The sequence below is a fragment of the Rattus norvegicus genome, chromosome 3 (assembly GCF_036323735.1).
Source record: "Rattus norvegicus strain BN/NHsdMcwi chromosome 3, GRCr8, whole genome shotgun sequence".
Taxonomy (NCBI): Eukaryota; Metazoa; Chordata; class Mammalia; order Rodentia; family Muridae; genus Rattus; species Rattus norvegicus.
Window position 1 is genome coordinate 45,067,701 of NC_086021.1, and position 16,287 is coordinate 45,083,987.

At 35.6% G+C, this 16,287-nt stretch overlaps 1 protein-coding gene across 5 annotated transcripts in view; it reads right to left on the reverse strand.

Annotated features, from left to right (window-relative positions):
- Positions 1-16,287, reverse strand: part of Lrp1b (LDL receptor related protein 1B) — a 2,121,147-nt gene that overhangs the window by 63,700 nt on the left and 2,041,160 nt on the right. For all 5 annotated transcript variants that reach the window (XM_063284873.1, XM_063284870.1, XM_063284872.1 and 2 more), the window contains 4 exons: positions 10,509-10,625; positions 9,109-9,282; positions 7,270-7,395; positions 3,732-3,896 (listed from right to left, as the gene is read on the reverse strand). In XM_063284873.1, coding sequence (XP_063140943.1) covers positions 3,732-3,896; positions 7,270-7,395; positions 9,109-9,282; positions 10,509-10,625 — 582 coding nt within the window. The remainder of the gene's footprint in view (positions 1-3,731; positions 3,897-7,269; positions 7,396-9,108; positions 9,283-10,508; positions 10,626-16,287) is intronic.

Sequence of the window (16,287 nt, forward strand, 5' to 3'; positions counted from 1 at the left end):
TGCCTAGATGTTGTCATGCTCCTACATTGATAATAATGAATTGACTTTCTGAACCTATAAACCAGTCCCTACTATATTTTGTCCTTTATAAGAATTGCCTTGGTCATGGTGTCTGTTCAAAGCAGTAAAATCTTAGCTAAGATAGAAGTTGGTACCCGAAACTGGGGTACTGCTATGATAGACCTGACTATGATTTTGTTTAGAAGAATGTGTATTTTGTGACTTTGGATTTGGAAAACAGTGGAATGCTTTAAAAAGGGCTTAGTGGCTATACTAGTAGGAATATGGAAGACTTTGTTACTGAGAGTGATTTGAATTGTGCAGACCTGGCCCAAGAGGTGTCACTAAAGAATTTCAATATGTGGTCTAGAGACTGCTTTTCTGATATTTTGGTGAAGAATGTGGCTACTTTTTGCCCTTGTCTGAATAGTCTGCCTGAGGCTGAGGCTGAGGTGAATAACTCAGATTAATTGCATCGACAAAGGAAGTCTCAGAAACACCCATCATAGACTTGGTTCTCTGGTTAAGTCTCATAAAGGACATTTTAAATAAGTGTAGCAAGCTGAAAAAGGAAAAGTATTTTATATATATGGTTTGAGTATTAATGGGGCACCAGGAACAGAAATTGAGCTGGATCCTTTATTCTAGGAGAGAGCAGATTAAGGAAGGGAGACTTTGGGGCAAGGTATCACCCAGCTAAATTTAGATTCAGGCATGATGGTATGCACCTTTAATCCCAGGAAATAAAGCCAAGCAGATCTCTGAGTTCAAGGCCAGCCTGAGACAGAGAAAGTTATTGGTGATGAAAAACTTAAATTCCCAGTGTTTAGGAGTCAGGCATGCAGATATCTGAGTTCAAAGTCAGTCTATAGAGCAAGGTCCAGGACATCCAAGCTTAGGCAATGAAGGAGTTGGAAAGCAGAAAGCTGCTGATAATGTATTAGAACAAGGGGGCTATATTCCAGCCCCAGCAAGCAGCAGAACCTGGCAGCTTTGGCAACATGGCTCTGGCTTTAGAGTGAAAAATAGAAGGGGTTACTGGGACAATTGATGCTGTTTAGCTAGAGGGAACAGCTTCTTAGAATAAGGAGGAGGGAGATGGGATAGGGAGTTTATGGCCAGAAAACTGGGAAAGGGGATAACATATGAAGTATCAATTTAAAAAATTCCAATAAAAAATTAGGGGTGATTAAGAAGAGACCAGAATCACCAAGGTAGTGTTTTCTGAGAGCACAAACAAGCTGTCTTCCAGAAACAGTCAAGATTGCACCTCATGCTACAGTTGTACTTAATAATGTGTAAGAGTCACCTAGGTGGTACTGGTTTTGAAAGCATGAAGGAGTCATGAAGAACAGCTGAGGCTTGGCACTGTGAGAGGCTACAGAAGGTCATTGGTGAAAGTGCAGCCTCAGTTGCAGTTGCTGGCCCAGGACAGAAGGGGTCATGCAAAGGAGTTGAGGCTTGGCATCATGAAGAGGACTCGTGAGAGGCTATTGGTGAAGCCTAGTTTTAGCGGACAACCCCAGTGTATTGGAGATGCCAGTTCTGTGCAATGATCATGAAGAATAACAGTACCAATGGAAGGAAGTCAACCTGGGCTTAGAGTGCTACAGAGGGCAGAACTGGAGATGTGAAGCCAACACTTAAGAGAAGCCCAGAAGATCATGTGTGGATCACAGACATTTAAAGAAGAAGCTGTAATACTGAAGTTGCCTTGGAGACCTTAAGATGTCTTGCAAGAGATAGCAGAGCCATGCGTTATCTGCTGAGAAAAGTTGCTAATAGCGAGTAGAACCAGCCAATGAGAAAGAAATTTGGTGTAGTCAACAAAGATAAAAAGGAGTTGGAGATCTGAACACTGCTTTGATATCCAACATAAAGATGCAGAATATGGATTTTGTCTAGCTGGTTTCCTGTCTTGCTTTTGGGACTACATTTAAGTGATTGAATGAATCTCAGAAGAGACCTTGAACTTTGGACTTTTAACATTGTTGAGACTGCTCTATACTATGGGCATTTGGAGGTAAACTAAATGCATTTTGCATATGCTATGTTTAGGTATGTCCCTCATAGATACAATGTTTGAACAACCTCATGGAACCAAGGAGTAGAATATGATGGTTTGTATATTCTTGGGCCAGGGAGTGACATTATTAGGTGGTATGGCCTTGTTGGAATAGGTGTGTCACTAGCCCTAGCTGCCTAGAAGTGAGTCTCCACTAGCAGCCTTCAGATGAAGGAGTAGAACTCTCAGCAATGCCTGCACCATGTCTCCCTAGATGTTGCCACGCTCTCACATTGATGATAATGTGACTCTCTGAATATGTAAAGCAGCCCCAAATATATGTTCTTCATAAGACTTGCATTGGCCATGGTGTCTACTCACACCAATAAAACCCTGAGACACATAGCTTTGAGAAAGTGGAGACAGGTAGATTCTGGAACCTTACTGGTCGGCCAGTATGATCAAAATGTTGAGCTTTATCAGTAAATAAACTCTGTTTCAAGAAGTAAGACAGAGAACAGTATACTTGATTAAGTTCCAGCACCAACATGCACAGATAACAACCACAGAAAAACATATGTACACCATATACAAATACACAATAAATATGAATATGTATATATTCATATATATATATATATATATGTACACAGGTAATATATATATATATGTACACACAGGTAATGTTTACATATGTGTGTGTCTGTGTGCATGTGTGTGTTTGTTATGTATATATACATAGTTAGAAAGTTATGGTAGTAAAAGCACTATGATTCTTTCACAGAAAACTTGTAGATCAATGAAGAACAATCAAAGCTGCAATTATATAGCAATTATATAACAGTTCAACTATGAAAAACTAAATTTTACAAAATTGTCAAAATCTCATGCACTAAAAAGAAAGCCTATTCAATAAAGCTTGGCATCAAAACTGGATATCCACCTACAAAAAAGCTAGGTAGGCCCATATTTCTCACCCTGCACAAATATCAATTTAAACTGGAGCAAATGGGACAGGGAGATAAGGTCTGAAAAGAGGGAAGGAAAAATTAACTAAAATGAAATATGTAAAATTCTATATGGAATTATATTAGTTTTTAAGATGTGTGTATATATAGTTATGTGATTATAATGAAAATTAAAAAGCACTTGAATGCTAGCTCTTTTGATTCTTGTTCAAACATTAACCTTTCCATAAGGTACATGCTAATCCATATGTGTCCATTGCTATTATTAATTTGGTGATATGATTTTTTGATACAATAATAAATGCCTTTGATTTTGAAAAATTAATTTTAATTTAATTTTTTATGATTTAGTTTAGATCAAGATTATTATTTTACCTATTAAGAATCCCATAGGAAGAAGAACAATATTAACCAAACAGACCCGAGTTCCCAGGGACTAAACCACCAACCAATGAGTACACATGGGCAGACCCATGGCTCCAGCCACATATCGTAGCAAAGGATGGCATTGTCTGGCATCAATAAGAGGAAAAGCTTTTAGTCCTGGGAAAGCTTGTTTTCCCAGTGTAAGGGAATGCCAGGGCATTGAGGTGGGAGTGAGCAGGTGGGAGTGGGAGCATCTTCATAGAAGCGTGGGGAAGGAGCACGGGACAGGGAGAGAGGGGATAATATTTGAAATGTAAATACATAAAATATACAATAAAAATATAAAAAAGAAATGAAAGGAATTTCCATATATAGTTGTTTCAGATATTTACCTAGAGCAGATGGTATGCAGGTCCCTCCATTCTGACAGTAATTGCTACAGTGGTTGACTTCACACCTTCCTCCTGAATAACTGGGCCAGCAGTGACATCTCAGATCACCCTTCTCATTTAAAATGCACCTTCCTCCATTTTCACAAGTCAGTTTGCAAGAGTCATCTAGTTACGAGAAAAAAAGTGTGGTTTAGGAATGTTTCAAATAATCCTAATAGACACACACACACACACACACACACACACACACACACACACACACATATATATATATTTGAAAAATAGAATTTTTCACAAAGTATATAAAACCTATAAGTAGAACAAATACATAATAGGTAAAAGCAAACCTTAATGTACATTTACTTGTTTAAAGATGTTATTATTCTTCATATTTGTTATTACTAATCAAAAATTCCTAGATATTATATATTTTACAATGGATGCATTTCTTTTTAATGCTACGATTTATTAACCACAGTATAATTGACATATTACATTGTGAAGGAATGATTTGATAAAGTTTTAAATAGAAGGGGAAAAAGTTCAATTTGAATAACTACTCACCACAGACCTAATTTCAAAAAAGTCACTTTTCCTAAGTGGGTCAATGTGACACAAGTACTCAGTTATTAGCCGTGACTAATTCCTAGAGGAGGGATGTTCAATGGAATTCAAAAGACAGGCCATAATTTGCTACACTGCCTCAGAGAAGTAATACACACTGGGGCTTTTGGAAAGCAAAGTGGTTTTTCATACTTCAATACAAACCACGTTGAATTCATATATGCACCTTGAACTAGTAAAATATTGGCTTTGTACCTCTTGAATTAATCATGTATGCTTTTGCCTATAAAACATTCTTAATCATCACCTAATATTATTCTCTCTCTCATCTCCTTTCGCAGTTTTTGATTTTTATTCTCACATTTCACATGGATACATGTCTATCTTATAAATTAGGATCCATATATGGGAGAGAAGTGAGAGATTTTGTTATGCCTTTCTGAATTTGGATCACCTCACTTATTATGAGACATAATTGGTCCCAGGTTAGTAGAATTGTTTGGAAAGAATTAGGATATGTGGCCTTCCTGAAAGAAGTGTGTTTTAAAACAGCAATGTTTTAAAAGACATCATTTTAAGCTGGTCCTTTCTACATCCTTATGTCCCTATGTCACTGTATGCTTAAGGTTTGAGATGTGAGCTCTCAGCTGTTCCTTCTATCGTGCCTTTCATTCAACCATTCTGGACTCTCAGGGGTTCTGAATAGGAACACTAGAGATAAATATTTAAAACATTTTGGGAAGATTAATTTTGTAGATATTATATATGAATGACAGGCATCAAAAATCTACACATGGTAGGGAATGAGCATCCCAGTATTAGGATTTATTAGACACTAATAATTTTAAAATAGCACATGGCACTGATGTAATGAAACTTGAGGTATAGTCTTTCCAAACTTACAATAATAGTTCTATATTTAAACGGAAGATTGTACTTATCAATAACCAGATATTAATCTGAAGCTAAACTGTCACAACTATAATAAGCTTTAGAGAAAAAAAAACAGGTTAAGTGTTTTACCAAGGCTAAGTAATATTTGAATTTTAAATTCTTATATGAAGGTTAAAATATTGTGTTTATCTTTTAACAATAGAAAATAAGGAATGTAACTGTACTTCAAGAGCTGAAGAATAAGACTATGACAAACATGCATATCAAAAAAAAGATACATGGGCTTAGGTATACCAAAAAAATTACTTGGAGATCTTATTTATACTCCTAGCACATTGTTTCATTTATATAGACAAAGACAAGTTTGAATACTTAAATAGAAATAGAACACAGGAAGTTCCTGTGAGGGCAGAATTTATTGATGTGTGGGTGGGAGGCTAGTGAGGTAAGGTATTTTCACTTGAAAGTAGTAGTTGGCATTTAAAGAAACTCAGTTTCTCTGTGGTTGCATATACTGCAAACTCCCACACACCATAGACCCTTGACCTAGCCAGACAAAAAAGTACTGATATCTGAAAATACTTAATTTTCACAGCACAACTAAGGTCATAGGTACTTTAGATAGTAGGATATTAACAAAGCATAAGGACCATGCAATGCCAGTAATAGAATCGGTTCACCAACTGCATGACAATTAGCAATTGTCACCAGGCGTGAGCCATTGATCTCTTTCAGGAACTGCAAACTTGCTTCCCACACATTTCTTCATTTTTCTTCCTGCCAGTGTGAATGTTTCAGGATATTCTCTATATACCCTAATTCCATGTCCTTTCAGAGTTTTCTCTGTCTTCAGTTTAAATCTAAATCCAAATCATATCATATAGGAAATTCAAGTATTACTCAAACTTTATCATCATTTCAATCCTAATAAGAGTGAAAGTAGGTCCTGGCGGTAACAGCCATGGCTGTGCAGATAAACACCACTTATGTGTGTACATAATTCATCCTTCCATCTTTTAATGTGTTTGGGTTTGCATTCCAATGTTCAAATGTGGACATTGCAAAAGGTAAAAATACAGTTGATTTAGGCTATTTCTCACTAAGTTATCTAAACTGAATGCACCCCACACCCCATATTGGAAAACAAGGAGCTAGTGGTCTGATTGGAGAGGGGAAATGAGTATGAAGACATGATGCCTAGATGAGCAGTGAGTTCTTACAGAAGAAAACAAGTAAGAAACCCTGCTGTGAAGACATCCTAAATTTATCTTTCATTCCGAAATGCTTGCTGTGATGCAAAAATTCACGGGAGCATGCTGGTTTTGTCTGTGACAGAAAATTTGGTAAGTGTGGATTTTTCTTTTAATAGAATTATTGCGATTATGACAAGAGTTTTATCTACTGGGTTTTCAAGAGAAAACTTTTCCTGTTATTTCTCATCTTTCTGATTGACTTACCATTTAAAAGTACCACTTACTGCTAAATGACTATTCATTCTAAATTCATACTTCAAGCATATAACCTACATGAAGGAATACTGTCAGCTTTACTTCTAGATTGGACCTCAGGTTATAAATTCATGCTATGTCTTGCTTATAAAATTGGAATAAATATCAGTGTTACTTTTACTGTAACATATCCATATTACATAGTACTTTAGGTAAATAATATTTCGCATGAGAAATTAAGGTAATTTCTAAAGTTGTCAGTGTTTTCCAAATTAATGTCTTACACACGTAATATAATCAAAGGAACTAAAAATAAATACATTGAATGTGTAAATGGATTTGGAGCTAGAAGTTATATCAATATAGGAACATTATCCTCAAGTTATTATCTATAAAATAAGAACTATTATGTTCTGAGTAACTTTTCAGCTGTAGATCCACTGATCACATGTTGAACGTACAGTGTTTTGTTTACACAAGCAAGAAGGTAGAGAACCTTCTGTAGAGAGGACTGTTTTTACAGAAGCTCAAGAGTGCCTGATATTAAGGAGTTGACAGGAAAGGTGGCATTGCCTAGTTCCACAACTCATAGATTTACCCTTACTGTTCATGGAATGACAGGAAATACATACCTAACAGACTGTTCTCATGGCAGGTTCCATTCCGTATATGTTTTCCTTCTGGGCAGACACATGTGGCTCCAGAAGGATTCAGCAAACAGAGAAAATCACATGACAAACCCAAGCAAGGATTGGGTACTGATGGAAACAAAATGAAAGAAAAAATAGAGACACACGGAATAAAGGTTGAAATAAGTTTCAAACGCATAAAATTCTGCAAGCTGAAATGATGAATTACCAATGTGAAGAAGAAATCAAAACAAATTTACTGAGGTTTCCACATTTTTAATATTAGCATTCTATTTTATAAGTAATAAAAATAATTATATGATAACTTCATTACTCATTCTAAAATAAAATTTGTTAATTTATACATTTGGCTTAACTTCAGAATTACTCCTCCATGGAGTTGGTCTAGTTCTGAATTGAAAGCTACATTACTTCCTTTCTGGTTCAGTTCTTCTACAATTATCTATGTTGATTATTTTCTTCACTGGATGATTTTGAATAATGATCTGGTGATTACCTTTTCTACAATATTCAAGACACAACTTTTGGTGGCTAGTCTCAATTGAGCTTATAATACAAGGAGTTATTAACTGAGCGTTTTGCTGAAATCTTATTATTTTAAATTTTCAGAAGACCTCCCGGCTCATAAAAATGCAACCCAACTGAAATGTCTGGAGATATAAAACTTAATTTATAATTGCCATATAGTTTTTATCATTGTACATTTTAATCAATGAAAATAACTTATCATTCGTATTCACAAAGACTAAACAATCATATGCTTTTGTAAGTTTAAAATTTAAAAAGGGATGTGAGTTGAGACATGCTAAAATGGTTCCCTGCTTACTGGATAGAAGGTTGCATACATGGGAGACTGAGCACTAAATCTATCTTATCTAAATGTTTAACTAATCAGCATCTTATGTGGTTAGAGGTGATCCATGATGTTTCTTAGATTCTAGCCAGACCACAGAACCTTTCTGCTAAGATCCAGTGCATGTATACTACTATGTTTAAGTTAGAGTGAATTAACTTTAGATTTCAGATTTAACAGTACTCAGTGGTGATTATGAATTAGGCAGAACTATAAGGTAGCATAAACTGTCCTTGTATTAAACATAGGCCCAACAGATAAGGTTATAGGCAGGGTAGCAACATATAAGGAGGCATTTAAGGAATTTTGAGTCCTGCTAGAATTTGCTCACAATGACTTGAATAAATATAGTTGTCTTTCCAGATAATTGCAATACTCAGTATGAAATCTACTTTATTTGCCCAAAAAAGTGACAATAAAGAAATTGGAATAATTTAATAAACACTTATGGGCATGAGCACATTATTTTAAAATTTCAATCCTACTTTTCAACTTTGAGTGAGTTTAAAATATAGCTTCACATCTCAATTCTCAATGATTTAGTTAAGAATCCTTTCTAGGTTGAAAGTCTATGTTTATAAAAAATGATAAACAACGAATCAGAGAAGATCCAATTCTTAAAAGAGATCTCTGTGAACATCCTTGAGGTGGCAATGTTATTGACATGGTAGTCAATGGTTGTTAATAACAGTAATGTGAACTGACTATTGATGAATTTTTATAACTTCATAGTAGATCCGTATACTTATTTACACGTTTTTAAAATTATTTTTAACAGACAATTTTAATCCTAAGAAAATTCAGTAGTGTGCTCATATCTCTTATAGCAAAAGTGTCTTGCAAATGTATAGTGTCTGGAGACACCAAGGCAAACTCAGCAAGTATACTAGAAATGTAGACATAGTTACCATAATTATAAATATATTATTTTAAGAGACAGAAGAAAAAGGTTTTAATACTTTACTTACAGTTTAGTTGTTTATAGCGATGTGATACCACAATGCTCTTTGTTTTGTCAACATCTAAAGTTAGGACCTCTACTGAGCCATGACCAAATTTTTGAACTCTGAATATACCATTTTTAGGTCCTGCTCCATATATGTAATCTTCAAAGACATCAATTCTGTGAGGATGCAACAATCCTGGAATGTCCAAGAAAGTGGAATGAATGCCAGTGTCAGCACTAGCCAAGTACCTTATACAATCATGGTGTGAGGAAACAGTTTTATTTTACAATTAATATTTTTTTAACACAAGTTGCATATGCACTCAAATTTTAAGAATGTCTAGATTAATCCAAGATCCAATTACTAGTTTATGTATCAGTCCAAAATTAAAAATAACTTTTAATGTTAGCTGCCAGGTGATAAATATGTCCCTCATAACATATTGAACAAGCATTTCCATCACTGTTCTGCAGCTTTGCCTACAACTCCTTGGGGTTCTTACAGGCCAAGTAATTGTCTCTTCCATGAGGTTTGCAAGAACAAAGGCATGCCTCATCTGTGGCAAAATGCAAAATTTATATATATACATATGGATATAATAGTTTTTCTCCACTATACCAGAATAAAGTAAAGTAAGGGAATATTTTCTAAATATTCAAGAATAGAAACAGAACAAACAAAGCAATCAATGGCAGTAAAATGAATACACAGTCTAATCACATACCATCGAATTGTCATTCAATTATTGTTTCATCTTTTTTCATTTTTATGATAAAAAACATTTGAATCAAAGTTACGTTTAGTTAACCTAATTGTAACAATCTTATCTTTTTACATTTTCATTGCACTGGTGGTATATTATGGAAAGAACTACGAAAAAGAAAAGAAAGACAAAGGAAGGAAAATAGTGTTAATGTACTTGGCAACAAGGAATAGAAAATGTGTGGCAATCAGAATGAATCAGAAAAACTGAAAACAAGACAGAAGGTGTTTAGAAAAGCAGAGAGGAAAATGGACAAAGCTGTAGGGTACAAAAGATCCTGAATTGTTGGGAGTAAGGGTTCTGGTTGCTACAGAACACGTCACTTGACCTAATGTTCGTGTGCATAAGGAAGATCTCATAGAAACATGTTTCCTTGTGTCCATCATCACAATTTCAAGAGAATTTCATGTTGACTAACACTAACTATAAAGGACTTATAGAATGAAGTAATTTCAGAACTCTGATAGTAACTGCCCATGTTTATCCAAGCTGAGGTGCTCTTTTCCTTGGTCTTTTCAGTATAGCAGTATGGTTGAAGATTTCGATGAATATGAACACTGCAATTTCAAAGAATTAGAGGGAATCTAAGTTATGAAATGTCTATAAATCTGTCTTCATCATGAATTAGTAGTCTCAATAACAAAAGTAGTGTGCAAACCTTGCTTGCTGCTGACAGAGACCACTGGACTGGAACCGTCATACATGACACTGCCAATGATGGAGAGCTCAAAGTCTGCCCAGTAGATGCGTTCACCAAAGTGATCAACAGTCAGACCTGAGAAATCAACATGCAAAGACAAGACATATAAAGAAACTGAGATTACTTACTATTACGTTTTTATTTCAATGTTTAATCTTGATAAGTGTTTTACTTTAAGAAATATAAAATTTATTTGCACCAATACTGACACTATTAATGATACCCTATTATGTTTGCAGACAGGAGTCTAGCAAGACTGATCCCTGAGAGGCTCCACTCAAAGGCTGACTCAGATGCTGACACCCACAGACAAACTGTAGATGGAGATTGAGAATAATTATGGAAGAATAGGAGGAAGGATTCTAGCCCCTAAGGGCGTAGAACCCCACAAGAAGACCAATTGAGTCAACTAATCTGAACCGTTGAGGCTACCAGAGTCTGAATCACCAACCAAGAAACATTCACACGCTGGACCTAGACCTCCTACATATATGTAGCAGATGTGCATCTTGGTCTTCATGAGGGTCCCGAACAACTGTATATAAATAGGGGTGCTGGGGTGGAAAGGCAGGTTTGGGGGAATGTCTAGAAAGTCCTAGAGACCTGGGATGTGAGTCGCTTCCAGGACTTAATGGAAGTGATCTTAGCTGAGATGTCCAACAGTGGATAAACAGAACTTGAAGATACCACCTCCAATAGTGAGACAGAGAGCTCAATGGAGAAATAAAGACACTAAACCACATTCAAAGTTGTTGACCCACTATCACAAAAGCTATTGTCTGTATGTGCAGTGTGTTGTTCTATCTGGGATTCTGTGTCCATTCCCAGTGGGAGAGGAAGTGCCTAGCCACAAGGAAACTTGAAATCCAGGATGGAGAGATACCCGGGGCACCCCAAAAGTGAAGAGGAGAAGGGGATGGGGGAAATATTGTGGAAGGGACTAACTGGGAGAGGGGCAGTGTATGGGATGTAACGTGAATACGTTAAAAAAACAAACACACAATAAAAGAATCATAAAATTCATCTGTATATCACAGTATTGCACAAAGTGAGTAAAAAATGAAATTCTCTATCTCTAATCTTGAAAACATGCATCCAGATCAGATAGTGTTTATTAAATAAGTGATTAGAATAATATTCTCCAAACAGATAAGGTCACCTTAATCATCCTGTTCATACTTAAAGAGTTTTTAATTATAGCTATTTTATTATGATTTACCAGTATTTAAGATTTTTTTTCCCTTTTGGTAATGAAAGTTATTTTGTACTACAATGATTCAATCTTGGTGGAACAAATTTTATTTTAAATTCATTTTGAAGCTCTATAACTCAAAATCAAATATAAGAATGGAGTAGTCATTAAGAACTGGCCTGAGGTGGATGGGTGTGTGGGAGAGCTCCTCATCAAAGCAGGAGAGAGGGGCATGGGATGGGGGTTTGAGGAGTGGAAGGCAGGAAGGGGGGTAACATTTGAAATATAAATAAAGTAACTAATAATTTAAAATGAACTGGTCTAAGTGTGCTGAGACACCGGTGTGTATTTCACTTTAAGGCAACCAAAGACTTATAATTAAAACAGGAGAAAATGAGGATTAAAGTACTGATAAAGTACTTTAATGTAAGGTTGTAGTATCACTTTGTATGTTTCCTTTTGTCAAGTTTCTAAAACTGCTCATTATCAATTTCATACTAGGTCTCTGGGAGTGACCAACAAAGAACTAAAGTAATATTTTAATATTAGGTTCTTTCTCATATCCACCTTTGAGGTAATCCAGACCTAAAAATAAATGCATGGTATATAATCACGGCTACGTAGATATTATTCATATGCCTAGAAAACACATGATTCAAACCACACACCCTAAGAAGTTAAACAAGAAGGACGGCACAAGTGTGGATGCTTCAATCCCACTTAGAATGGGGGAAGGAAATAATCACAGGAGGGAGAGGGAGGAATGAACCTGGTTGGGAGAGGAGAGTGAGAAGAGAAAAGAGGGGTTGGTTCAGGTATAGGGGAGACAGGAGAGAAGTCCAGAAGGCCAGAACAATGGATACAAATAGTTGTGCTGGGGTGGGGGTGGGAAGGGAGTTTTGGGGGAATGTCTAGAAAGTCCTAGAGACCTGGGATGTGATAAGCTTCCAGAACTCAGTGGAAGTGATCTTAGCTGAGATGTCCAACAATGGAGAAACAGAACTTGAAGGTACCACCTCCATTAGTGAGACAGAGAGCTCAATGGAGAGATAAAGACACAAAACCACATTCAAAATATTTGACCCATGAGTGTTCCTGTCTAAAAGAAATGCAGGGACAAAACTAGATCAGAGACTTAAGGAAAGAATGTCTGTGACTGGCCCAACCTGGAATCCATCCTACAGAGGGAACGAAGCAAACCCTGACACTCTTACTAATGCTACGCTGTGCTTACAGACAGAAGCCTAGCATGGCTGCCCTTTGAGTGCCTCTACTAGCAGCTGTCTGAAACAGATGCAGATATTTATATCCAACCATTGGACAGAGGTCTGGGACCCTTGTTGAAGTGTTAGGGAAAGGAGTAAATGAACTGAAAGGGGTGGCATCCTCATAGGAAGACCAAATGTGTCAACTAATCTAGACCCCTCAGAGCCCCCAGAGACTAAGCCAACAATCTAGGAGCAAACATGGACTGGGCCAAGGCTCCTGGTACATATGTAACAGAGGAGTGCCTTGTCTGGACTCGGTGGCAGTGGAAGTGCCTAAACGTGTGTGGACTATATGCCTTAAGGAAAGGTACTGCTAGGAGGAGAGAGAAGGGAGGATGGTTGGGAATTGCCTTTCCGAAGCGAAGGGAAAGAGGAACGGGGTGAAGAATTCTTGGGATGGGGGAATGAGAGAGGGCAATATTTGGGATGTAAATAACTAAAATAATTAAATTAGAAATTAAAAAATTAATATAAAAAGATAAGTTTAAAAACAGGTTGTCTCTCCTTTGTTATTTATTTTACAAATCAAGATTCTGCTCATATATTCTTGTAAAACACATCAACGTATTCTCTATATTAAAAAGTAAAGTTATGCGAATGTGGAAAAGTAGTATCATTTAGGACACATGGATTCTGGAGTGAGTCTTAATTATTTCAGAGGCTTTGTTTGTATGGTAGTCTTTTCACTGAATGCAGTATGTACCTTCGATTAATATTTATTTAGCAGATTAATATCATAGAGTGTTGGAATACCTTCATATGACAGTCCATTGAATAAAGGACAGTTTTGGATTAGGCAAAACTTGTAGACTTAAACAGTCAGTGAAAAAGAAAAGCACAATTGCATTCAAAGCAATGTCTTGATGATCTTTAGTTCATTATGTAGTTCTAGTTGATATATAACCTAAGTACAGAAATATATTGATACTTAAATAACACAGAGAGAAGTTGTTTGCCTAGCTACCCTCTAAGGAATGGTGTAACATGAGTTAATGTGGAGGTTGTGCTGAGGACCTTGTGGTTTTTAAATTGCTGTTGTTTCAGGGTAATTCTGAGTAAGATGAGCTCTGAAGTGACCCAGCTTTCCATTGTTGATATTAAGTCCAGCCTTGATGAAAAAAGGAAAACCACATTGCACTTCTATGAATTTAATAGCATGAACAGGTAAAGAAAACATAACTTGTCCCCAGTTAAATTAGTTTTCCATTTTTAGATTATATTTGCTTATTATGGAAAAGAATAAATATTTGATTGATTACATGTATTATGTTTTTATTATAGGTCCACATGACCAGATCAACTCTTGTCAAGTAGTGGACTGTTGGATGGAATTATGCAAAAATAGAAATTATACAACAAAGAACAAAAGTTTTATGAATGTAGAATTTATATTACAAATAATCCATAAATCAATGACTATGATTTTTCTTAAGCCTTTTAGTTAAAAACAAACAAAAAATCATCTTTTAAATTAGAAAGCTAATAAAGGAATCAAGTAACTTTTCTTACAATTGTACTAAAAGTGAAGTTTGTATGAAATAACCAATTCATGTCTACCTTTAAAACACTTAAAAGTGCTGTGTTTTTTTTAATTTAACCTATTATTTTCTTAATTTAAATCACAGTTGCATCATCTTCCTTCTACTCTTTGTCCTTCCAAGCTCCCTCCTGTCTGCCTGCCTCACTCTTGCTCTCCTGCTTCATTTTTGTTGATATATGTGCATATACAGGTATTTATATCTATAAATATATATCAATAATATATATAACATATGTGTACATAATTATATAAATACAATGTGCTGAGTTCAATATTTAGTTTGTTCCTATGTATATGACTTCATGGCTGACCACTTTGTATTGGAAAATCTGTATGGTGTACATTCCAGAGGAAGACTTGCTCTCTCACTCCCTACATTCCTTTGTTACCTAGAGAGTTCTGCCTATGGGAGTAGATCTTTCCTTTTGTGAATTAGCATATCTATTGGTGTTGTCCTTATTCAGGTTAATCAAGTATAACAGTATCACACGCTGAGAAGATCATAAACCATACAGAATGCAGCTCAGTTGGCTGTAATGCAGAACAGTAGATTCCCATGCTCAGAGATGACCTTTCAGCATAGTATTGCCCATGATGCCTAAGCTTCCATTATATTTTCTGAATTTTAACATCATTTTAACTCTGAAATTTTCAAAGATCTTTAAATAGTAGGTAATTGAACCCTCAAAAATTGCACAATAATAGAAAATGATAATGAAATATCGTGAACCACTGCTGTGTATGGAGTATATTCTCACTTTATATGTGGGAAAATGAGAGATGGAGTGCTTATACAAATAGGTCCATTGAGATGCCTTTGCTTATAAATATATTCACTGCTTATGTATTCCTAATGCTTTAACTTATTTATAATAATGTCTATCACCATTTTCTTTGTGTACATAAATATTTATTCACATGTACATATCTATTGTGTGTACATAAACATTTATTCTGAGACCAAATTTATAAATCACATTAAAATGAATAACTATCATGTTTCATTGTGATTATTTGCACATTTTTCTTTTTTTTTCTCCATCTTTATTAAATTGGGTATTTCTTATTTACATTTCAATTGTTATTCCCTTTCCCAGTTTCCAGGCAAACATCCCCCTAACCTCTCCCCCTTCCCTTCTATATGGGTGTTCCCCTCCCCATCTTTCCCCCATTACCGCCCTCCCCACAACAATCCTGTTCATTGGGTGTTCAGTCTTGGCAGGACCAAGGGCTTCCCCTTCCACTGGTGCCCTTACTAAGCTATTTATTGCTACCTATGCATTTGGAGCCCAGGGTCAGTCCATGTATAGTCTTTGGGTAGTGGCTTAGTCCCTGGAAGCTCTGGTTGGTTGGCATTGTTGTTCATATGGGGTCTCAAGCCCATTAAAGCTCTTTCATTAAAATGAATAACTATCATGTTTCATTGTAATTATTTGCACATTTTTCTTTATGTTGTGGTGTTATAGAAATATTACATGTCTATTATCCATTCAGAATTAAGCACATGATGACATAGAGTATTTTTCATTAGGGTATATATTTCAAATGACATAGATAATAATCTGTTAATTTATGTGATTTATATAATCTCTGACAATCGAAAGAAATAGCAAGTTCCAGGTTCAGTATTCAACTGTCTTGAATACTAGCAAATATTTACTTCTGTATTTTTCATTTATACATATTGATAAACATAATTACGCAGAATCTAAACTATATTGATCATTTTTGCCTACA